At 40.9% G+C, this 25,955-nt stretch overlaps 1 protein-coding gene and 1 long non-coding RNA gene across 3 annotated transcripts in view; one reads left to right on the forward strand and one right to left on the reverse strand.

The window, feature by feature from the left end:
* The window catches only part of CNTNAP2 (contactin associated protein 2), a 2,169,461-nt gene that overhangs the window by 1,530,320 nt on the left and 613,186 nt on the right, over positions 1–25,955 (forward strand). For both annotated transcript variants that reach the window (XM_078663547.1, XM_078663548.1), the window contains one exon: positions 2,769–2,969. In XM_078663547.1, the coding sequence (XP_078519673.1) occupies positions 2,769–2,969 (201 nt within the window). The remainder of the gene's footprint in view (positions 1–2,768; positions 2,970–25,955) is intronic.
* LOC144784623 (uncharacterized) overlaps positions 2,982–25,955 on the reverse strand; it is a 35,456-nt gene continuing 12,482 nt past the window's right edge. The window contains exons 2-3 of the long non-coding RNA XR_013601686.1: positions 13,887–13,934; positions 2,982–3,212 (exon numbers count right to left, since the gene is read on the reverse strand). This is a non-coding gene — a long non-coding RNA (uncharacterized LOC144784623). The remainder of the gene's footprint in view (positions 3,213–13,886; positions 13,935–25,955) is intronic.

Below are 25,955 nucleotides of genomic sequence, written 5' to 3' on the forward strand. Positions count from 1 at the left end.
TTACAGCTGTCGAACTATATTGATCAGAACGATCTGCTGGATGACACCCAGTTTGGGTTCAGGAAGGGCCACGGGACCGAGACTGCTCTGATAAAGGCAGCAGAGGAGGTCAGGATAATCATGGACCAGGGTGGTGCAGCGGTCCTAATACTGTTGGATTTGTCTGCAGCTTTCGACACGGTCGATCATACTATCTTGATCGACCGTGTCGCTGCTATAGGCATTCAGGGCAAAGCCAAAGCACTCCTGGCATCCTTCCTGGCTGACAGAGAGCAGTCTGTGAAGATGGGGAGTTATTACTCTCCTGATTTCACTTTGCCTTGTGGAGTTCCCCAAGGCTCCTCGCTAAGTCTGACACTTTTTAACATCTACGTGTCGGACTTGGCGAGGGTGATCAAGTCATTTGGTATTGGACTGACCTCATACGCTGATGACACCCAGCTGGTCCTGGCGATTCACAAAAATGGAGGAGCAGTGGCCGTTAACTTCCAGGAGGGTATGAGAGCCATCAGTACCTGGATGGATCAGACTTGTCTAAAGTTAAATTCTGACAAGACTGAGGTCATGGTATTTGGTGAGCTGACCCCGTCTTGGTCCCCAGTTTGGTGGCCTTCGGAGTTAGGAACCCCTCCATCACCAGTATCCAAAGTTAGGAATCTGGGGGTTCTATTCGACAACAAGCTAGCTTTTGTCAGCCATGCCAACGCAGTGGTCTCAGCCTCCTTTTTTACCCTAAGAATGGTAAAGAAATTGCTTCCATTTCTTCCCCCAAATGCAGGCAAGACCCTAATGTCCACTTTGGTATTGTCTAAGGTGGACTATTGTAATGGCCTATTGTTGAACGCGCAGGAGCAAGTTTTGAACAAACTACAGCTTGTTCAAAATGCTGCCGCAAGAATTCTAACCGGCACACCGAAGTATTCATCTATTTCTCCCATCATTCGTCAACTACATTGGTTGCCGGTTAGAAGCCGTACGAAGTTTAAGGCCTTGTGTATCACATATAAGGCATTGAACAACATTGGACCAGAATTTTTTAAAAAGGCTATTTGTGTTTACACGCCTAGTCGAACATTACGTTCATCTGCAGCCCAACAGCTTCAAAACCCACGCACAAAAAAAGCCACATGGGGAGACAAACGCTTTGTGGTTGCCGCTTCTAAACTGTGGAACCTGCTCCCTCCCTACATTAAACTTAGCCCATCACTGCTAACATTCCGAAAGCATCTTAAAACCTGGCTTTTTAATCAGTAAACTCCTAATAGGAACCCTTTTGCAATCTGTAAGCTCTAGCGCCGAGACACTGGAAGGTATTTGTGCGCTATAGACATTTTATAAATAAATAAATAAATAAACCCTAGTCAGGCAGTCCTTTTCAGGGTGAGACACAAGCCAACCCTAAATTAACCTGTGCTCAACCCTCTGGTAGCTTGGCACAGAGAAGTCAGGCTTAACCTAAAGGGAATATATAAAGTATTTGTGAGACACTTCAAACAGTAATAACGTGAAAACACCACACAAAACGATCCCACGCTAGGTTAGAATTTGTTTTTGAATAAATAAAACAAGACCAAAACAGAAAAGATGTAGTCAGTAGAACTGGAGATGTGCAGGTTTAAAGATTTCAGTGAAAAATGCGCCAAAAAACCCAAAGCACCAACTGTGGCTATCCGGTCGTACCAGACTGGAAAAAAGTCACAAGTTCAGGCTGTTGGAACAACCTCTGAGAACGTTTGAGTACATGCTTTAGTGGACATATGGAACAAAGTAACTCTGTCAGATCACACTGTATGGAGGACTCCTTTACCATTTCAATAGATGTGATTAGGTTTTTGTAACAGTCAGTTTTCCCACTGTGAATAACAAAGCTTTCTTTTGTCCAGATATTGAATCTTGAGGGTATACACTTTGTTGAGTGACCATTACCTCCTCTTTGTCAGTAGAATTCAAAGTGGAAGATCCTTGCCACCTCTACTTGAGCAGAATCAAACAGTTGTCGTTTCTGCCAGTTCCTGTAGACCTGGTTCTCCAACAGCTGTGGAGAACTCACAGCCACTGGACCAGCCTTTTCCCTCCTAAAACTGCAAGAGACCCTTCTGGGTTGATAGTCATACATTATAGGAGCCTTTAACAAAGCATAACATACAGACTTTGAATCTAGGTACCAAAACATTCATCTTTACTATGTTAAGGTTACAAGACTTTATTTAACAGAGAATATACAAATAAACAAATATAGCCTTGAAATATGCCTTGTGTTCTTTGGCTAAGGTCCTTCACCTACCGGGTCTGTATGATCCAAAATCAGGTGCTTCAATATTCCTCAGGATAATGTCACTAAAGGGCCTAAAGGGACTTGTGCGCTACAACACGAAGGCTCACTTCAGATTTATACAGTGCTCCTTCGCCACCTAACATTTTTAAAAGCGCTGCTGCTAAAGTCACTGCTAAAGCGACAACCCCTATTTTGAGGCTCAGGTTCCCTCTCTGCTGATTGTCTTTCCGGAATGAAGCAACCGCTGTGGCTTCCTGCAGGGCTAAGTGCCATGCGCAGTGGAGAAACAGGGAGAGGGAAGATATCCATTAGTGTCACTAACATCTGAGAGCATTATCATTGTGAAAAACAAGTTGGTATTTTATGACTACAGCCACCATGCAGTGTGGTGTTTTAAAAAAGACAAGTAAGTTGAATTATCTATATCAAAGCTCTTTCTGCTGCACACCTTATCATGTATTCACATTTCTTCTCTTTGCTTTTTACTTTACAGAGGATAAAGTGTGGACAACACTATACCATACCCTGGAGCTGCAGTCCCCAGTAGTAGGCTCAAGCTTGAAAAGGCCATCTGTACTACAGCTTAACTATAGTTCCTCCATGGATCAAATTTTTGCCATCACCAGCAGTGCTGAGTATTGTGAACAATACATCTCATATAATTGTAGGATGTCAAGGATATTGAACAATCCAGGTAGGCCCCTGGTTGATTGTAAACGTGATTTGTTAATTGTGATCATAGCATCCTGAAAATATGTGTTTTGTTTCTCAAGTTTTGTGGTGGCGACTTTGACCGGAGTCATTTGTGTAATGGAGAGAAGGGTTACAATAACAAAAGCAGATTTATACAAAAATATGATCAACATTATCAGCAGTGGTATCCAGTAATGTACTCTTTGTTTTTAGCGTGGAAATGGGGGGAGAGCACTCTCCTAATCTGCAGGGGAGGAAGAAAAGGGAAACAAAGTTAGAAAGTACAAAAACACATTTCCTATGCATGCATAGATGTGTAATATAACATGTACATTTACGCCTGTCAGTACAAACATGAGGACTGCAGAACAGTTGTGACTGTCTATTGCAGGATAGTATTTCTTACATTCTTTGCGAACTCCAGGAAAATAATACATTTACTCCAAATTTAGAAATAAACCTACAGGAATGAACTCATGTTTATTATGGATCTGGATTGCTAGGATGTTTTATGCAAAACAAATTGTCAGTCTTCAGTAACACCCACAGTCATAATCATTGATAGAAGCAATGACGGCTTCACTCACACAAAGAATATGTACAGCAAAGCAGTAATGGATCATGTTTCTATCGCAGACACAAGACCACAGACAGGTGTAGCACTATGACAGCATTACAAGCTTACTTCACACTCAGAACAGGTAGAGCAGAAGCAGGAGGAGTGAATGATGCCAGAGAGAGAGGGAGAGAGAGAACGCGGGAGAGAAAGACACACATACTGTGAGAACTGGTCATAGTGTGGCTTAAACATGTCCACACAGACACGCACTCAGACACACGCATGTGTCACTGCGGGTGTATCTGGTGTACAAGCGACATTGCAAGCTTATTTTCAGCACATAAGGGCTGCTTTACAGGTAAAAGTAGTATTATAAAAGAGCAGGTCTGTTATAGGTCAAAATGTCCTACCACACACAGCCAATTACATCATGGCAGTGGAAGGGTATTATCACACACGCGGCCTAGGTTCGGCACAGACAACAGTGCTGGTCACCTTAATACACACACCACCACCACCTCCTCCCCCTCCTTCCTCCTCATTCCTCCTCCTCTTCCTCCTTCCTCCTCCTACTCCTTCCTCCCTACCTCCTTCCTCGCACCCTCCTTCCCTCATCCCATCCCTCCTTCCTCCCTCCCTCTCCGTACCTCCTTCATCCTTTCTTCCTTATTCCTCAAAAGCATGGAATGTTGCAGGCCAGACATCTTTCACATTCAACACAGACACAACAGGAGCTGCAGCAGTATTGCAACTGTCTCTCAAACATAAAATACAGGTACCACAAAGACAGTAGTAGCACACAGTACAGTAATGGCAGCAGCAATATACCTTCTTCTACACACACACACACACACACAGAAAAACAAACTCACTCACATAACCAGCACAATCCTAGATAGTATGACGCATGCAACCCTCACACTCATGACAGCAGTAGCATAGGTTTGCCTCAACACAGATCCCTCAGCAATTCCGGTTTGGTGGCTTTTTCACACCACTGGAACAGTGCTTATTGCTGGTAAGATGCTGATGCTGTTGTCTCAGATGTCATGTTATATCTATGTGTACATTTGTTGTGTCCCAGGATCTATTTTCAAGTCTTCTTTATTTAGATATGTCCAAGTTACATCAGTCTTGAGTACAGCCAGGACTGTTGTGGTACAACAGGAGCAGCCTGCCTACCTGCTGAGCCCATCTCTAACTGACAACACTCATCCACTCAGACACCCAGGCATTCCACGCATCACAGGCACACTAACATTCCATAACCAACTCACACTATGGCTGAGCAGTTGGGGCAGCAGGATTGGAGTACATGCAAATTCAACTTAGTGGGGCATAACAACATTGTTGTAACATTTAAGCTCCTTCATGCTCAGTCGGAAAACACAACATGATCTGACTCCTATTGGTGGAACAAAGAAGGGTTCAACTGCGCAATTAGATGGTGTCTCATCACTTTTGTGCCATAGATACATTGAACTATGCATTACCTCCCCTTTAAAGCCAGTCTTGCTTCGAGTATTCAGTTCACTGAGAGGGGGTAGTCCATGGTAGCCATCTCGTCACACCTGGCGAGGCTGGCTCTAACAATTCCAATATTGTGCAGCTGGTAAAGCCTGGGCTTTTGGTGATATTAAGTAGGTGAATTGCTTCCTTCATCCCACAGTATTGTTTAGCTTTTTAGTACCACAGTAACACACTCCGGTAATCCGGGTTGTTTGATAGAAGTATTTATGAAAATGACTGATAACATGCTGCCTAAAAAGCCATTTGACTCTTCCCTGCTTAGCCTACTGGTTTATAGGATATTTGAGGAGGTGGTGTGTTTTCTGTTGGTATTTGTAGAGCACCAATCTTGAGCCATGATGTCAGACAGGCCAAACAGGTGTGAATCTAATCAAATATTTAGTTCCGTCTACGCCCGTAATCCGATAAAAATAAATGTACAAAGGATCAAAGCAAGGTGTTTGGAATAGTGCCCTAGCTTAGTGATCACTAAGCGCTGGGATACAGAAGGTAAGGAGCCAGAACTCTAGGAGCATTTTATACAAAACAAAGCACAGAGCCTACCGTGACTCTGATGAAATGCTTCACCATAAACCTGCTCTCTGTTGGAGATCCCTTAACATTTCACATACCAGGACTAATGTCTTCCAGTAATAATTCCTTCAAAATTGGGTCTGTCCTCAGAACACTGAGGCTGCTGCTGTTCAGTGGTCCCTTCCTGACAAATGAGCCAAGAGCCAGTTCTAAAGAACATCAGTCTATGCGTAGGCCCAGGAGAACCAGAGCAATTCTAGAAATGCAGGATATCCACATGTAAGGGATACATTTACATAGAGTCAAACTTTAAGGGAAAAGTTTGGAAAGTCAGTAGATATCCTGAAAATCTGGCATGAATCAAGTCCTCATGAACCTATGCTGGAAACCTTGGTAGTACACCATGATGACCTCAGGTCATTAGGGTTACACTACAACATGAGGTTTCTAGGCTCATGAAAGTGACTGTATAAAGGCCAAGTCCACCAAATCCCTTCGAAGTCCTTTCCAGTCAGTGGTACCTGCTGCGCTGGGTGTCTAGGTCTATGGCTGGCTAACATTGCACGCTTCTTCACACTCTAATAGGGTACATATTCCCTTTTAATATATTTCATGAGGTTCTAAATTGCAAGATGCCAGTATCTCGCACAGGCTTTGGATTTGATAATCACCATTTCTTTCATCTGATTGTTCTAAATAATTAATATTATAATATCTATTGTTACCATCATATGTTTGTCAACTCTCTATAAGCTGAGCTATTGCTCTGCTGTCTTTTACCTGGCATTGCGAACTGAGCTATCTTTTTCATTTTCCATCCTGCGTTTAGGTGGTGATAATATTTGAGCATCTATAGAGCAGAACAATGAGATTAAGTGAAAGGTAGTTGTGAAGAAATATGCTGCTTACGTATTCAGAGATATTGGAAATCAAGTATTTGAATTGGCTCAAACCCTGTGGCTTTGTGGATCATTTATTTGAAACCGTGCTGTAAGATGCACATTGTGATCCATTTTTAAAAACAATATTTGGACAGCTCACTGAATTTCTGGACTGCTCTGAAAATGCCCCAGTAAATAGTGTCTGATCTGCTCTTCTCTCTCCTGCCAGATATTCTCCTGTATCACATCTTGAAACTCCTGGAGTGGATACATGTCAGGGGATGTAATTAATAATAGGTTTTAAAGTGGTTCATACTGCACTTCTGCAATATCCTGATACTGCAATTAAAAGGTATTACTATTATCCAATGTAATGGTACTCAGTTTACTGACCGCACAAAGATGGAAGCCTGAGTGGGCCTTGCCAGGATTAGAACTTGTGACCTGAAGATCAATCCATATATTAGTTATGAATGATTACCTCACTAAGTCACACTTTCTGCTGTGCAGCATGAATCATTTATTTCTCATGTGGCATTGCGATCGACTTGACGTGGTGTTACTGTCTGGTATGCTCATCGACTAAGAACCCATCTCCCTCATACTATGCCATCATATATAGGTAAGACATCATCCCACCCACCTCACCTCCCTCCACTTAGGGCTCCTGTGGGGCACATTTCTGTCATTTCTCAGTCCGATATACAGTGTCATCGCATAACTACTGGACACCGCACCCACATCATACAACACTGCAGGAAGCTTCAGTGGCCCTCCATTCACAAGCGCAGACAATTCAAACTTCTCACGCACGCATACAAAGCCCTATACAACACAGGACCAGAATACCTGAACAGCCACATACTTTCACCAACCCCCTCTGCCTCACTCTCACTTGCACACATTTCCCACATCTGCAAAAGCAAAACTGGAGATCGCTCAGTCTCCGACATCGCACCCAAAATATGAATAACCTTCCTCAACACATCAGATTCTCCGCCTCAGTTCTAGAGTTCTACAAGAAGCTGAAGTCCTAGCTCTTCATGTAAGCACCTCGAGGACCACAAATCTAAACACCTGCCCAAGCACCTGGATACCCTCTTGGGTAATTAGTATGCTATACAAATTAATATAACATAACATTCACGTCTTCAAGCTTTTCCAAAATAAGAATGTAATCTAAGTGCAATTGTAGAGGTAGAAAATTCTACAAACTGTTGGCTACTGAGAAAGTTTCACCACCCGTTCTGACATATCTCAATCAGCAGTTCTTCATCAGTTTGGGGAGTGATACAATTGTGCTTTGAAGGTACTGTATGTAAGGGTGACATCCTGCGCTCATTGGTTAAGAGGGTGGCCCCTGGGCAAAGTGGACTTTGGCTGGTGCCTCAGTAGTGTTTCTGCTGTTGGCAATAAGGGGTGGGATTGAACATCAGACTGAAAGGAAAGGAAAATTGACAATTGAAGTGCATATCACGGTAGTCCATCATGCTATACTGCGTGGAAAAGAATTTACAAGGCCTTTATCTCCTGTCATATAGTCTTGGATCTCGTTTATGACTTTGGCAGTCCAGAGACCACAGTCGCTTCTGGCGGTCTGACCACCCACATATGTGGCAGTCCGTCTGCTGGATTTCTACACAGGCAAGGAGACCACCTCGCAACCACCTCCATACTACCGCGAAGAGAGGAGCTCCTGCGGTAGGTCAGCGGAAAGGCAGGTAAAGGCCCTCAAAAAGGACCCCAGGGCAATTTAGCCCATGGAGATTGTGGCCAGGGGCAAATGTTGTGCTCCCCTATGCCTGCACTGATGTGTGTGCGCTGTGTGCCATGCATGACATGGTATATGACAACTGTGCACCTGACTTGCTGATGGCGCAACAGAGGGGTCGGCATTGCCTTCAGGCTCTCTCTTAAAGCAAAATCATGCCACCACCATGGCTGCACCGCGGGCACACCTCCAGCACCACAGTAAATTCATGATGTAGGGGTTAGGATGCTGCTGACTTGATGGTGTTCACTCAACCCCCACCGTGGTGGGATGGTGGTGTGCCCAAGTAACTCATAATCGGACCCTTAATCTTTAGTTTACCTTTGAAACCTAACTATACAAAGATTAGACTCTGCCTTCGACTAGATGTCTTTTTAATGGATCTCAAGTCAACATGAGGATGAATAGCACAAAACTTTTAAGACCTATTTCTAAATTAGAGACTGCTGTGGTAATATTAATAAATATTAGAAAAGAAGGTATTTATATTGAACAAAGATAGAAACATTTACGAAATTAAATTTAGGATTAATGACTGTCAAAGCGTTCGTTCTGGTAGGATTTGTATTACTTTCTGTTACTTTCAGTTGTTAACAGGACATATAGATTATATTGTGGGACTTTACATTGCACCAAAAAATCTAAACGCAGGAGCTTCAATCAGACACAAAGCTCAGCTGTAACATCCGCTCCTTAAGGGTTGCCTTTTCTCACATAGGCAGCAATAGTGCAAGTTAAGAACACACACACCCTCCATCTACTTCACGGCTTCCTCTGTTTGTATTCGTTGAACACTAAGGGCTGGCACTGGGGTGATGGAAAAGCTGAGAGTGTCTTTGTAAGTGGGTATGGAACAAGATCCAGGATCTTAACTTGGTGAGAGTTGAGAGAGGTGAAAGTACACTTAGATAACAATCATTCACTCACATATGTATACACGCATGCATACATTCTCTCGCTCGCACACACACACACACACACACACACACACACACAGCATAGGGACAGGGTGTAAGCTTTCTTCAAGCCCTGGAACAGCAGCAACAACAGAATGTGTGAGTCCCTCAGTCACACAACGGTGAGGTAGCATTCACAGAAGCAGTACAAGTTTGTCTTACATGCACAGCCTAAACAAAAGAGGCAACGCTGACTCTAGTCGTGAAAGCTTTCCTCTCTTAGCACACAGGCGAACGTGCAGTGACAGTGTAAGCAGAAAACACATACAACTCAGCCAATTCATAGATTTCCCACTCAATCCTGAGGGAACTGCTCTGGCTCCTCAGATGAAGAGGACAGGACCGGAACAGGGATTGGAGCAAGAACCATCATCTGGGTATCTGATAAAGACAGTAATTGTTTGGTGAGGAGCACCACTATGGGGTAGAATTGGACAATGGTAGCAATCAAGGAGGGTGATTGACAGAGCAGGTTAATTTATGGGAATGCACAAATTGGTTGTGCATACAAACAGGAACATTCCCTCATGCTCATAGAACAGTGCTAGCATGAGCTCAAATCTTGCAAACATCCCTAATGTACACATCACAGTTGTAGCACTGAAACAGCCAGAATAGCTCCCTGATACATACTGCACAGGCACAGCACTGACTGGGGCAATGTTAACTTAACTCATACATACACACCAAGTGAAGTAGCAACAGCAGAATATGGCATATTTTTGACAACCAGAGAACAGTCACATCACTGACCACTGAAATGTTAACACAACATAAGTACTGCTTTTGTTTTAAAAATAAAATGTTATTAAGTAATAAACAGGTACCAAGAACACAAACAACATAAGGAAGGAAGTAGCATGGCAAAATAAACAATAAATGTGAGCGATAATACAATATATAGAGGAACGAAATTATAAATTACAACCTTATGTAACAAATTAAAAAAGAGATTAGGGTACCTCTCAAACCTTTAATTATCTAAACACATTTTTAGAATAGTAATGAGAATAGAGAGAGGGGGAAGAAAAAAGAAGAGCGCAGAAAAAGGAATAAAGAGGAGAAAGGAAAGGAAGGGAGAATAATTAATGAGTAGGAATTAGTATAAGGAAGAATATGTAGACAGAAAAGTAGTAAAAGGTAACCAAAGTAAATTAGACTTAATTCTTTGAGATAGAGATGAAGATGGAACAGTTGACATTCTATGTTCGTCACAAATAGGATTCCACCATGTTAGTATGCATATTTTGGAATTGTCTTTCCAGCAAGTAAGAATAACAAGAGCAATAAAAAAGATCAAGCAATATCAGATTTAGTACTGTATCATGAAAATCAACAGACATGGATCCAAGAAAAACATTTTGAATTGATAAGGGGCTATAGAGATACTAAATCTTGGAACATTTGGCCCAGATGGATTGTCAAAATGTTAGGACATTGGGAAAGTGATAAATCAAATGAGATAGTGTACCAATGGTGGAAAGGCATGACTAGCAAAGAGGATAGGAATATGGGTTAATTTTGTGCAAAAATACTGATGTCCTATTATAAAGAAAAAATAAAGATTGAGTAATATTAGCAACTCTAGAGGTTGAAAAAACATTATGCCAACATTTGTCCCATTTTTGATGGGAAAGGGTGATGGAAAGGTCTAATTTCCAAGCTAGTTCAATAGGGTTTTTTTTTCTTTCAAAGATAGGAGTAGATACAAGTTTGTATATAGAGGACGCTTTAGGACTAGAGTCAGGAGAGATGTTGTGTAAAGGAATTAAGGGAATAAATGGAGTATTGTTGATAGGAAAGTTTTTGGTTGAAAGAAATGATCGAAGTGCCTGTAATAATTGCGAATATTGAGATAAGCAAGAAGAGGGTAAATCATAGCAATCTTGTAATGTATTAAAAGGCAAAACAAAATTATGGAATACAAGTTGGTGAACATATAGAATATTCTTCTCTTTCCAATGTTTGAAGTAGAAGGATTTATGGTGAAACTTAATAAATGTATTTTACCAAATAGAAGAGGCAAGGAAGGCCTGATAAAAGTTAGATCCATCCGTAAACAGTGAGTGTAACAAGTGTTGGGCATATTTTAAAATAGGATATTTAGATATCAAGGTGCAATTGGACATAACACAGATGTCATAAAAAGAAAACTCATGTAATAGAGAACGTTCAAAATAAATCCAACTAGGTATCGGAGCATCGTGGTAATGTCTTTTAGTGCATACACTTTTCTGATTAAAAAACACAGTGTGATATAGCTTAAAATTAGGAAATCATACACCGCCCTCATTCTTTGGTTTGAATAATTTAGTTAAAACATTACGGGCAGAATTGTTGTTCCAGAGAAATTTAGTACAAATGGAATTGATTTGGTTAAAATAATAATTCTGAATTTTAAAGGGTAACATAGAGAGCAGAAAAAGAATAAGCTGTACAGTCATCATGTTAATGGTATCCAAACTGCCACACCAGGACAAATATAGGGGGGACCATGAGGAGAGTACGTTTTGAATCTTAATTTTTAAAGAACAACTATGCGTAAGAGTTTGGGGAATGGTAGGAAAAACCATACACCAAGATATTTAATTTTTGATGGACACCATTTAAAGTTGGTGTCAGAAAACATGAATTGATAACATGGAGAAATTAAGTGTAAAATATCAGTTTTGGAAAAATGTATTTTATAGCCAGATATTTTAGAATATAAGTCAATCTCCTGTAAAAAAAAAAAAGGACGTAAGGAAGTTAAGGGTTCTGAAAGGTAAATCAAGATATCATCTTCATAAGCCGACAATTTAATTTCATGGTAATTATGAAGAAAACCAGTTATCAAAGGATTATGGCAAATGCTCTCAAGAGAGGGTTCAAGACATAAAAGAAATACAAGAGAAGATTGGGGACAACCTTTGCATGTACCTTTGTGTAAGTTAGAATAAAGAGAAAAAAGACCATTAACAGATACACAAGCACTTGGATCCGAATATAGTAGTTTGATGATGAAAGAAATTTGGGGCCACAACTGAACCACTGGAGAGTTTTGAACATGAATTGCCAATTGTTGCGATCAAAAGCTTTTTCAGCATCAAGGGATAATGCAGCTAGAGAGTCCAAATAACCGTTCCCCAAATTGAGAATATTAGAGAACATTCTTGCATTATCTGAGGAGAGCCTACCCTTAATAAAGCCAGACGGCTCAGGTTTAATAAGAAGGGGAATAAGCCCTTCCAATGTAGAGTCAAGATTTTTTGCAAACAGTTTGCAGTCATAATTGATTAAAGGGATTGGACAATAATTTTGACAAAGGGAAAGATCTTTATCGGGTTTAGGGAGAATTACAATAAGAGCGTCAAGGAAGGAGCCTTCAGGTTTAGATTGCTATAGAAAGGAGGTAAAAAGCTTAAGTAAGTGTGGAGCAAAAATAGATGAAAAAGAGGATATATGTTCAATAGAAAAGCTGTCAAGGCCAGGGGCCTTAGCTCTTTTGAAGGATTTGATTGCATCTGAAGAGTTATAGCTTTTTCCAAGAGGGCCATAGCGTCCGGAACAGAGCTAGGAGATGGGAGACCATAAAAAAATAACTGTGTTTCGGGTATGGTGGGATAGGTGTCTTCCATATACAGTGAATGGTAATAAGTCTGGAATGCCTTAACAATGTCTGAGTCAGAGTGTAATAAAGTGTTAGTAAGGGTATTACGAATAGGTCCAATGCCTTTCCTTTCTGATTTAACTTTTAAATAATTAGCCAACATTCTACATGCTTTGTTTTGACCCCCATTATATTTGGATGTTATTTTAAGTAAAATATTACAAGCATCAGTTGTGGCCAATTTGTTTAGGTCAGATTTAGCCTTAATTAGATCCCGGAGGTGAGTATGGGATTTGGAAGTATAGTAAGAGTGTTCATGGGTCATAATATGATTGAGGGAGGAGCGGTATTGGGAGTTCAAGTTCTTTTTCTTTCTAGCAGTGTAGGTGATGGTAAAAGCTCTGAACGAGACTTTGAAGGCATTCTAATTGTTATGACAAAGGTATAATGTGATTTGTTAAATTGAAAAGACTCTTGTATAAAGGAAGTAGCATTTAAAATATAAGTTTGGTCGGATGGCAAGGAATTATTAAATCTCCATCTAGCCTGTTTGGGAGTGGCAAGGGACAAATCAAGAGAAACTGACACCGGAGCGTGGTCGGAAATAAAAATTGAAGCAATCTCAGAAGATTGGAGTGAGGAAAGTAAAGATTTTGAAGGCAAAACATAATCAATGTGAGACATAGTATGGTGAACATTAAAAAAGAATGTGAATTCAAAATTATCAGGATTACTAGTCCTCCAAGCATCATAGAGTGTACGAGAGGCAATTGCGGTTTAAAATGCTTTGTGAGATTTCACAGGTTTAAATTTACAATCTAATTTCCTATCAGAAAAGGGTTAAAGCCAATTATAAAAATCTTCAGCAACAATATTATAGGGGTTAGTAATTGAAGATAATTTAAGTTTAATATTGTGCCAAAAATCCAGGTCAGGTTTAACCGGCCCATAAATATTTGAACAGGTGATAAGTTTATTATAGACCGTAGCATGAAGTATTACCCATCGTCCTCTCGTATCATTTTCAGTTGATACAATTTGTAGTTTCAAAGATTTATGACAAAGGATGGCAAAGCCACCTTTACGGTTGATAGCTGGAAAGTAAAAAACCTGACTCACCCATTGACGCTTGAGTTGAAGAGATTCAACATCATTACAGTGGGTTTCCTGCAAAAAAGCAATCTGACAATCAAGTTTTGATAAATACGAAAGTACCTTTTAACGCATAAAAGGATGACCCAGACCACGGAAGTTCCACAATACAACATTAAACATGATAATGTTTAAGAAACAGAGGAATAATCACAATGATGACAAACTGCAAAAAACAGCAAAGAAGACGAAAGACGCTGGTCATAAAAGTCGCAAAACATACTGAAAATAATGGGAACATAGGATAACAAATAACACTGTCAGTCATAGAGATAAAAAACAGAGGAGGGGTAAGAGCTGGAGAAGAGGGAAAAGAGATAGAAGATACAGGGAAAGAAAAAATGGAAAAAGAGGAGAAGAAATAAAGAAAAACAGGGACAGATCAAGGACAAAAAGCCAGATCTGAAATATAAAGAGAAAGAAATAAGAACCGTATTTGTCAGCACTCAAGAACAAGAACAACAAGAGGAGAAGATGGAACTGAAGGAGATAAGAAAATAGAGAAAGTAGGATATTCTAAAATATATATATAGGCCACATAAGCCATAGTGAAGATCTAAAGAACAAAGACCACAACAAGAAATAACGAATTGTGAAGCATTAATAGTTTAAATGATTTACGAACACTAAGCATTTGTGTCCATAGGCATTCCAGTACTAGAATGCCAAAACAGTTTTAGTTTAGATGGATCCTCGAATGCGAGAGACACCTTCATGGGAAATTTAGCAAACACAAGGTTGCAGGATGCCATAACGGATGTTCATAGATATTAATTGTGGTTTGAGAGCTAGGAATTCTTTACATCTAGCATTGTTAGCGTTGGAAAGAACCTGTGAGATGAAGATGCTAAGGTCAGACCAGACAAGATGGCATTTTCTCTGGCAACTTTTAATACATGCATCAGGTCACTGAATTCTAGAAAAAGCTACTAATACCACATGGTTTGTTGGAATGAGGTTGAGGACGACCAAGACGAAGTGCTCGCTGGATATTGAGAGGAGTCAAAGATTGAAAGTTGAGACGGTCAGACAGAAATTTCATTAAAAAAGATAGAAGATCCGGACCTTTAACATTTTCAGGTAGTCCATACTGCCGAAGATTGTTCCTTCTGTTGCGGGTTTCTAAATCCTCTGTATGGAGTTTAAGCTTGTAAAGTTCTTGCTCCAATAAAGGTACTTTAGTTGACACGTCTTGAAGGTTATTTATACGTTGCTCCATTTCGGACATTTTACCTTCCATGTTGATCCATCGGTCCTCAATCTGTTGTAGTTTTTCATTGATGTTATTCATAAAAGGTTTTAATGCACGTAGTTCATCTAAAATTGAGTCCAAAACCGGATTAGAAGATGACTGGACATGAGATAGAGGATCATTTTTGGCTCTTTTCGGTTTCGTACCAGATGAAGATGTTTTCGCAAGAGAGAGTGGTTCCCTAGCCATCTTGATAAAATGTACTTGTCAAGGAGGACGTTTTTTATAAGTAGAGATCCTTCCCATAAAGATATGTGCTAGGTGGTAAAGAGCTCATCGAGGATATGAAAATGTTTCAGTCACAGTGTTGATGAATGACTGGATTATAGCACATATCAAGCTGTAAAGAAGAAACCAGCGAAGGAACTCACAGATAGAGGCCAAGGTGTGAAGGACCTACAAAGGAAATATCTCACAACATGTGAAGAACTGTTTGCATCCTCTGAAGCACGAGGCATTTGTAAAAGACCAGGCTTACTCTACTTCAATAGAGACAAGAAGAATAGCAAAAAAGGCAGTATAATAATGAGGAAATGTCTCCAACCATAAGGGGGTAGTGCAGCTTGTACACCGTGCTAGACAGGGAAAGAACGGGGGCAATGGTGTTCCTTGTTCATTTACCTCAATCTCTTCTAAATACAAGAAAGCACCTTCTAGAACCTGTAATAAGATATATGTAGAGTCTTATTTATTCAAATGCTGAAAGTAACCAACTCAGATTGAAGTAATCATAAGAGAAGACAATATGTCTGCTTTTAATGAGAGAATATCCAGTTGTAAAATTTTGTGATGTTGTTTTTCTCCCCTTTCCTCACTGGCACCTCATGTCACTTCATTTGCTTCAGCAGATGATAAATTATAGATGCCTATTAATTTCTCAACATTCTTCCCTCAACCAGACGTGTCTGGGGCTTGAGGTAACAACGGTTCATTCAATTCCACGATGGAGCATCACAACTCACCACAATAATCTACCAATATCAATCTCATTACGGTATAATTTCCACTCACGCAGCCGCCGCTCATACAAAATGGTGGCTGCTTGTGTCAGAAAAATGAAGATGCGGGGAAGTCAGATGAAAAGTGAGTTATGGGCTCACCCTTTGTGCCGCCATACAGCAGGAGGTTCGCTCAGCCAGAAAGATACAGAAAAAGGTCTTCAGGCAGTTGACGTGAAGACTTGCATCAGTGTACGGACTATATTTCTAAGGGGGTCTGAGAAAGAGAAAGCCAATGTCAGCATCATAGAACTTCATGACAGGAACAGGAAAGGCTAACCGTACACACTGCACAGGTACCACACTAACTGCAACAGCTAAAGTGACCCACACATCCAGCATAAGTAATACATTAGCAGCTGCAAGGTAAATTCTTCTACCACAGTTATAGCTCACATACAGCTCTGGCTACACAACGGCAAACTTTCCATGTGCACAGAGCACAGGTACATGACTGGGCTAAAGGCAATGTCCTCTTGCAAATGGGAAAAGTACAACTCTAACTGCAACACTGCAAGCTTCCGTTAGGCACACAGCACAGATAAAGCACTGACCTCAGCTAGTCATTCTTCTGTTACACGCACAAAACCGGGACAACACTAACCACAGTGGTGTACATTTTCAGTTGACACTCAATAGAAACACAGGACTGACAGAAGTATTATAAGTTTACCTTACACATGCACACACACACAAACACGCACAAACCACAGAAAAAACAAGTTACAGTTACGAACACACATACATAAATCCACTTAATAACTGTAGGCTGGACAAACTGTTGTGATTGGTGAGAGATAGACAAGGAAAGGGATGGTGTAAGTGTTTTGAATCCTGTTAGAAGTCCGGACAAAGGATGGGTTGAGGGCATGCATTGGGTGAAGGCGGAATCAACCATTGTTATGGAGGTTGATATGGCAGTGGTCAAGGTTGCATGGACTAATAGGAGTGGTGATGCAGAAGAGAAATGTGACCCAGAACGATTGTGGTGGTGCAGACTCTGAACAGGGACTGAACTGGGACTGGCGGTGAGTATCAAGAATCATAATTTGCCCTGGGAGAACTTAAACATCTACAGGATCAGGGAGAAAGAGTGAAGTACTTGTTGACAAGAACCTGAGTATATTAGCGAGAGTGATACATTTGAATATAAGTAGCAACATTTGTGGGTGAAGGGCAGTTTTCATGTTAGTGAATAGGTGTTCCATGTTTTTACTAATATAAACAATGGCATGATGCGCAACAATAGAGGCAATCTTTACAGTTAGGCGCAGCATGAGAATCTTTCTGTAACTTCCTGCACCATGTTGCACTCATGTGATACCAATATAATAGTTTTCCCTCTGCACTGACTTAATCAGTTTAAAATTAAAAATACTAAAGGTGCAGTTTGAAACCCTGAACATTGGACAGCCAAGCTGCCACAGTGTCTTTGTACCTGCCTGCACTAGTTCCTCTGTAACACAACCACCATATTATATATCAGTGTACCTGACGAGGTGGAAACTTTCTCTCAGAAGATTGGGGACATTTTTTACTTTTTCCTGTCCAGGAGCAACATGCCTTATCTGACAGTCCAGGAAGGATAAAATATGTGTGGGAGGCACTGCATAAAAAGTCCACGCCCTCTGATGCTTTTGAGCTAGCAGTCCTGTGGTAGGTGATCCCACAACAGGGGATCTTTGTGAGGTCTGTCCCACTGAATTTCTGTCTTCATAAGCAAAGGTGCTCCACAACCCTTAAGTGAAGTTGGTGAACCACAAGAAGGGTGGAACGGGCATCTTCTGGTTGGTAGTATATGCCCTTATACTGCATTCAGAATGAGGCCAAATGTATGTGCTGCTTATGCATCCACCTCAATGTGATCAGTATTTTGGATTTAGTTATTTGCGCAACATGGTAGTCTTTTGGCCACCACATGAGTACCATAGAGTCGATGAGAGTGTTGTGAGTGGACATGTGCATTGATTGTGGTCTGTATTGCCAATGATGTGAATCCTTCAGTTGGTGGTATGTTGGTCATTTGATAAGAATAGGAGATAAGTAATGTCTAGTAAGTGGTGAAACATTTAGCAAAATAAAATTTAAAGAGTTACAGTGATGACAGAAAGTGAAGACGAGCAAGCTTCTAGAATGCCTTATGAAGACACCTGCCTAGCCTTTCTACTAGAAGTAAAGAAGAACATTAAGACAATTGTGAACGTTTACAATTAATTTGTCAAAGTTAACAATATATTTTGATAATGTGAAGAGAGATGAACTGAGGAATGAACTGCATATATGAAGAAACCCTGTCCACCTTCTCGCCACATAATCCAACCTGCACTTGGGTTAGCTTTAGAAAAGATGATTGCATCTATTTCTGTGAAGTCACACGGTTAGTCTGCAAATGATGCAACCAAGAGCAACCACTGGAAGGAAAAAGCAAGAAAATCCTTCACTCAGAGACTATGACCCAGATTTACAATGAGTTTCAGCATGTACTCACATGACAAAGATTGGCACTACACCGCTCAAAGTGGTGTTAACAGCAGTATCTATTAACTTTCCAGTGCACAATATATCATACATTATAAGCGCAATGCCAAATGGATTTCTGTCACCTACCATCAATATAGTGATAAATGAAAAGGGGTATAAGTGGACAGGGACAGAGCAAACACCCCCAGTGGCAAATTTACAAGGATTATGAGCTGTGTTTGAATCACCTAAGTGGTGCAAACCTGCACAAAATGTTTTTTTATTTACTTTCCAACACAAAACGTGTTTTGTACTGGAAAGTTACCTAAAATTAATGCAAAGAAATGCAGATCACTGCTTTGCAGTACTTTGTGACAAGGGGGCATTCCATGGGTGGCACATTGGTGTTCCAGTACAACCACCCATCGTTTTTTTGCGAAACCCCTATCGAATAACAATAGTAGACAGGGTTTTGTACCAAAGAATAACACCACTTCAAAACAGATGTGTAAAAGGAGAAATGCTTTTGTTTCTTCCAACTTTTCACGTTTTACAAGTGTGCTGCACTGTATAGTTCACATCAAATGTAGGAAAAGTTTTAAAGTTGGTCTAGGGATAGTACTATGTTCTGGACGGCTATCCTTCCAGTACAAAATCTATGCTAGACTCATGAAGACACCCTTGCGCTACGGAGCAAATGTGTGTGCTTGGTGCTCGGCACCCTAATTGTGTGCCAGCGCTGAGAGAGAGCAGGATGATGACATATGGGAGAGAGCAGGATAGTGCAATATCTTAGTATTTTCAATAGTATTTCTAAGCTCGATCAACTGAAGAAGCATGGTGTGGTTTTTGCATGAAACCCTAGTGCCAAATTTGTCCAGGCATAAACATTTGGCTAGTGGAATATCACGTAATATTCCAACATGCAATTTTCATAAAATTGCATATTGTATGTATCTTACCCTTGGACTATAGTCATCACGTAGACATTTCTACTGGAGGAAATACTTTGGGTACAAATGTCAGACAAAATATAGCTGTCCCGCCTTTGCGTCCTGATGGTCTGTTTAGTGCCACATTAGTTGAACATTTTTGCACAAATTAAGTGGATATATCATACAGCGCAATATGTTTTTTTTAATGATTTAGGCACAGTGCCTCTTCAGATATTCCTGCAGAGCTGCCTGACTTTTAGTATATCTGCACAGTTTCTTTGAGGGACCTTAACTTACAAATATCTCATTCAAAAGTGTAATTTACAAGAGTTTTCTGTATTCTTGCACACATTAATCTAAAGAAAAGCTTTGAAATGTTGATTCAAAAGAGTCTACCCAGTGCTTTAAGTGGGAAAAAAATTGTGCAGGTACACATTTAAATAGGGCGAGTGGGCGGAGCTAGGGGTGAGGCTAAGAACAAGACATTCTGATACTTATTGACCTCAATACCAGTTGGGCACATACTAAACCAAATGAGCAATGCATTTCTATAAACATAACAAGTTAACTTGTAACACAAAACGAAAGCCAATCGCCGTGATGTTTTAACATTTCCTTGTTTTATATTTGCAGCTTTTATACTGTGATTTGCTGTTGCTTGGCAAAATATTATATATTCTCCAGCGTGCATACACACACTGAAAGAAAGTACACAAGCAGACGTGCACACAGAAAGCATTCCACACATTTCCTTTAATATATCTCCCTAGAGTGTCTGGATTCTTTCCCTCTTTTTCTCGCTTTTTTCTCACACAAAAACACAAACAGACAAACATAAGCAGACACTCACACAAAAGAATCAGGTAGAATTAAAGCCATTTTAACCTCATTACCTTCCTTGTCTTTCTTAATTGCGCTGTCACCGGGTGGCCTCGATTCCGGTGTTAGCAACACATCATGATGGTGAACACCCAGACGTTATGCAAATGAGCCCACACTGAATAGTTCAGTGGGGGCTCAGGTCCCGAGTCACGGTTACAGACGTGCCTTGGCTGTCAGAGACAGGTCACCGGTACTCTCCTTGGCAGTAGGGAAGTGCAGGCACTCAGAATGATAAAAATATGAAGTGCTGATACTCGGTACCTGTGAGTACCGACCATTTAAAGCACTGACTCTACCCGTTATGTTCTAAAAGAACCTGGGTTATATGACTACTATTTTCAATAGGGATAATGATGTTAATCGTTGATGATATAGTTTGGTGAATATTATTAATGTCTGATTGGTAGGAACTATTTTGCATTTGAAAAGACGAGTGGCCAATAAGGTGAAGCCCAAGGAGCCATGGACATCATGGACATGGGGCTTCCGACATTGAAGCAGGCAGGGCAAAGGAGGGAGGGGGAAGGACACTCCAGCAGGGTGCCTCGCTCTCCTGCCAAAGTTACCTTGCGCTTGGGAAAACTGGCAAGCTAGATTGGCTAGAATGGGTTGAGTCAATCAGGTAAGCACACATAAGAGGTAGTGGGCTGGTGGCCGCATGTTGTTTCAACCCACCCACACCTACAAGTCAGGCCGGTGTCGTAGCCACCGGGGAAAGGGCAGGTCCGAGTCAGCACCATTCTTTCATGCACTAATAAGGTGTGAAGGGCAGCAGGTAGGGGTCGGTAGAGGGCAAAGGGTTGTCCGCAAAGTAGTTCTTTGGATGCCTCATGGCAGGGACACCGAAATGTGGCAATGGTGCCCAGAACGAAAATGGTAATGCAGGCACGGCCCTTGTTTCCCGACATGGCCAGAGGGAGGATGTATGACGTTTCAACGCATGCTTTTACCACGCATGCCTTTACAACGCAGGTATTTCAACGCAAGTCGTTACAACGACTTAGGTTGGGAGGCGCTGGATAGTGGAATAGTTTAATTTTCTATTCCAACTCCAGTCCCCGTGGATAGTAGGGAAGGTGTTGGATAGAAAATTAAACTATTCCCTATCCAACAGCGCCCTCCAGCGAAAGTCGTTGTAACGACTTTCGTTGTAATTCCTGCGTTGTAATGGTAGTGCGTGGTAAAAGTTTCGTTGTAAACGATGTTCCCCCCAGAGGGAGACTCACATGCCGCACTGGTAGCATGAACGCCTCAAACTGCTCAGAGAAATAATGGTCTCGCACAATGGTGGCAAAAACTAAATGCCGAGGTGCAAGTATTGAAGGCAAATGGTGATACATTATCATTCCTGAAGATGCGCCCTCCAAACACGGGGGCACTGTGATATATTTTTAGGTAAGTATAATGCATTACATCTTCATGAGAACGAAAACATTTATTGACCGATAGATATCGCGATGCTTCAAGTTCATGTTTTTCTCTAGAAACTGACAAACTGTGGCCTTTCCCACCACCCAGAGTAGTGTGCTTTTTTGGGGGGGGGAGGGGGGCGGAGGGCGGGCTTGTTCACACCATGGGAACGCTGGTGCGTAAATGAGCAGTGCGATAAATAGACTGGAAGCCTGGTGACAGAGGGTAGCCCACCTGGGACAGGTTTAAATAATGCATTAGAAACACATTTCTTTAAATTAATGACTAATGGTGAATGTCATGCGTGTGCATAGAGTGTTGAGGAGTCAACTCATGTTATGATGAATGCTTTCTTTATGCACACTCTATTCAGGACAATAGGTGCCGCAAGTGTGCATGCCAGTGTTCTTTCGGACTTGTGCAGCCATGTTCGCTGACCATAACACCTTTGCAGCATTTTCCCGTGCATTCCTCTGTGGTTGGGGTTGCGTCTGTCTGACGAAGACCGACCTGTCCTGCAGTATTTTGCTGTGGGCAGCTTAGGGCCATGATAATGCAATCCTTCAGTGAGGCGTGTGTGCGTGCGTTAGCCACCTGTGACGTGCAGTCAGCATAAGTGTGCCTTGAGTATGCACTCTCTTAGGTATGGATTGGTTGCAGGTTGCAGGTCATTACCCTACTGAGCCTTCCATTACACATGCTCCATTATTTACTCTTGTCAGGTTGCAGGAGTGCTGTGCATATGTGCTTTCAACTGTGGAGAGACCTAATGCTCGATGCTGAGCTGTCTGCACGTGACCTTTTCCATATTCTAAGATTGCCCTGGCTTCAGTGTGCTTCCAGTTGACTGTGCGCTTTTTCATGATGTACAGTTCTGGTCAGGCCCAGTAGCCTCTCTTAGTGGCTCAGAAAGGGGATAGGCCACAGTGCAGATTGTGTCCCACTGTGCAATGCTGCGTAATATCAAGTGGGTGCACAATGGCACAGCGGAAACTATTTTGATACAGAGTAGGTTGCCCTTGAATAAGCAGCTGCCTGTGAAAGATTTCCCATAAAACACGGCTCTGGCCAGGGGTGAGAATATTTCCATGGTTCAAAAATCTCAGTTTTTTCAAAGACACTGTCTTTGGAAGACGCTCAAGACCTGGTTCTTCAGCTGAACAGAACTGTGCACCCCCGCAGCGAGCTTATAATTCCCTGATTGATTACTTGATTGATTGATTTGACGTTCCTTGCTGGCATCCAGTGGCATAGCAAGGCAGCCACGATCCAACTGCAAATTTGGAAAACGCCCTTCCCTTTTCACCATTTCTTGGTAACAATCATGGTTCAATGGGCCCCTCCACGCTTGGGCCCGATGCCACGGTACATGCTGTATAATTGATATCTACTATCTCCAGACACATATGCCTGCCACAGCAGAAGTACTCATAATAGACATGTTAACAAGCAAAAGCTCTACAATCACTTCGACCCACAAACATGCCAATGTTATAATAACCAAGCATCATACTCCTATGCAAGTCTGCACTAGAAATCAATTGACCTAATACACCAAATATGTGCTGAGACATCACACCCAATTAGAAATGTAAGGCCAAGAGCAGAGATAAGTATTAACAAACCAACATTCAGGACACAGAAAGGCACCGGATTTGTTCCTACTGAAATACGAGCTCGGCGGTGCAGCAGGCTTCATAAAACAGTATAATAAAAGCTGCAGCCCAATATTAAAAAAAGGCAGAAATTGATAAAGCTAAATTCATGGTGCACCCAGAGCACTTGGTTTGACTTTGACTACAAAGCTCTCCACGAAGACTTGCGAAAACTACCCAATCAAAAACATATAGAATGAGCCAGAGAATCATGCTTTAAAGGCCGATTACAAAACAGCATGAAAGTATTGGAGAAACATACTAGCAAGGAAAAGAGCCTGAAGGACACAATAATATTCTATCCCATGAAGTCAGGGAAGCCTTTTGTCCAAGGCATTCTGGGATAAATGAAAGGTACAGAAATCACCGACGGCAATGCACTGAAACATTTCTGAAGCCTTTATGAAGCCAAGAAAACAGAACTCTCACCAGATGAGTTAGTAGCCATTTATCGGCTGGACAGACTACAAAGTATAGTCAGTCACACGCTTTGAATATCACCTGGACACCCCACTGACAGTAACTGAATCAGTGGAGCTGCTGAGAAGCATAAAGCAAGGTAAACTACAGAGAACAGGTACCATTTTTAACAAGCAGTCGCAAAGCTAATACGTTGGACTCTACTAAAGAGCAGTTCTTTTTACAACCATATGCACCACAAATTAGTTTGACAAGCAGATGTCGGCCTTGACAGAATATTTTTGTTTCAAATTGAAACAACAATATTCTGTCACGACCGACATCTGCTTGTAAACAAAAATAGTTAAAGAATTAACCAATGCCGTGAACAGCCATCTTAATTGTACAGAAACAATACCTACGCAACTACAATTCTAGGCAACAATGGCAATGAGAGTTACAGAAGGATAATAACAAAAAATGCTAAGTGTACAACTACATATGACTCATAAAATGAATTGTATTCTTACATAAAATATTTTTTAAACAATATTAATTGTAGTGTCTATGTAGTTTATAAAACAATTAAAAGCAACAGTATATTTTATATTTAAATTGTCTCTAGTAGTAGCAATAGCAATAGCAATTTAGTACAAAAAATGCATAATAGTATGTCAACAATTCATTTGATAATATTTGACACTTAGAATATACTAATTGGAATTATGTATACAGTAGTGAAATCACAACTGCATCAAAATGAATAGCCTCATGATTCATAGAGTTGGATATTTCGTTCATTTAGTCGACAGAAAAAGGAACAACAATGATTACTCCTAATAATATATCCAAATAGAGAGACACACAAAGAAAGAGGTGGCTTCAATCATCGGTAGATCTTCATGGAATTGAGTCTACACGTGTTTTGGCAACCCCAGCGCAGGGGAGTAGGAAGGGGGGTGCGGTGAGTGCGGGCGACCCCGGGTGTCATCACTGAGGGAGTAATAAAATGGCAAAAATATGTGTTCTAAACACATATTTTTGCCATTTTGTCACCCCCCTCCCCCCCAGTGATGACACTTGTTACCCCCGGCTTGTCAAGCCAGGGTGACAAGAATTTCTCCACATCGGGTACCACCTGACCTTGCCAAGCCACTGCCCAGGCACCTTCATTAGGAAAGCCATAATTGAGATTTACCAAAAAATAAGTGAAGTATCCACTCAGCCTTTAACATCATCATTCACCAATTTAGTAACAAAAAGAAGAGAAATAAATAATCAATGAAAAATTTTTTGAATCAGGTGAATAGCCCAAAGAAAAAATCCAACACCGAAATAAGTGAATAATGATCATCGTGAAAGAAGATTAGGACTTCTTAAAGAACACTAAATAGTTCATTAGAAAATAAGAATACAAATAAAAATGTGCTCTCATGGAAGAACAGTGGGTATAATTTTTCATGATGGGGTTAAACTTGGTAGCATTTATCAACTGTATGGTACCTAGAGGTGGAGATGTCAACTGGACCCGCAAAATAATTCAAACTGATGGAAACAAGAGCTTTGGATAAGTAGGATAAGAGGTCCTAAATGTACAGACATACTGCATATATAATTAGTTCTTCAGGTCTCACAGAATATACTATGTTACCGTAATCACTTAACACATGATGTAAACGGTTTTCGGGACGGTGATGAAGAAATGACCGACTGAAAACAGATGAATCTAGATGAAACCAGTAACAACTATGATAAATAAAGTGTTAGTGACAAGAACAGTGATCAGTTCCTCTGACTGTCCCTAGCAGCAATTCAGTAAGACAATTGTGTATAGATTCAAAGAGGTGTTTACCATTTCATCGATATTACCAGAATTGATAAACATGTGTCCAATGCGGTCTGCGTAGGAAAAATGAAAGAAAAGAAACAAATACTAATGGTGAGTGCAGTGGTATAAGACATGTAGATTATATAGTCATTATGGTATCAATGACCTACATATGTCTGTATACGAAAAATAGGCTTTCATCCAACATTAAAACTCA

The sequence above is a fragment of the Lissotriton helveticus genome, chromosome 10, assembly GCF_964261635.1.
Source record: "Lissotriton helveticus chromosome 10, aLisHel1.1, whole genome shotgun sequence".
In the NCBI taxonomy this organism is placed as follows: Eukaryota; Metazoa; Chordata; class Amphibia; order Caudata; family Salamandridae; genus Lissotriton; species Lissotriton helveticus.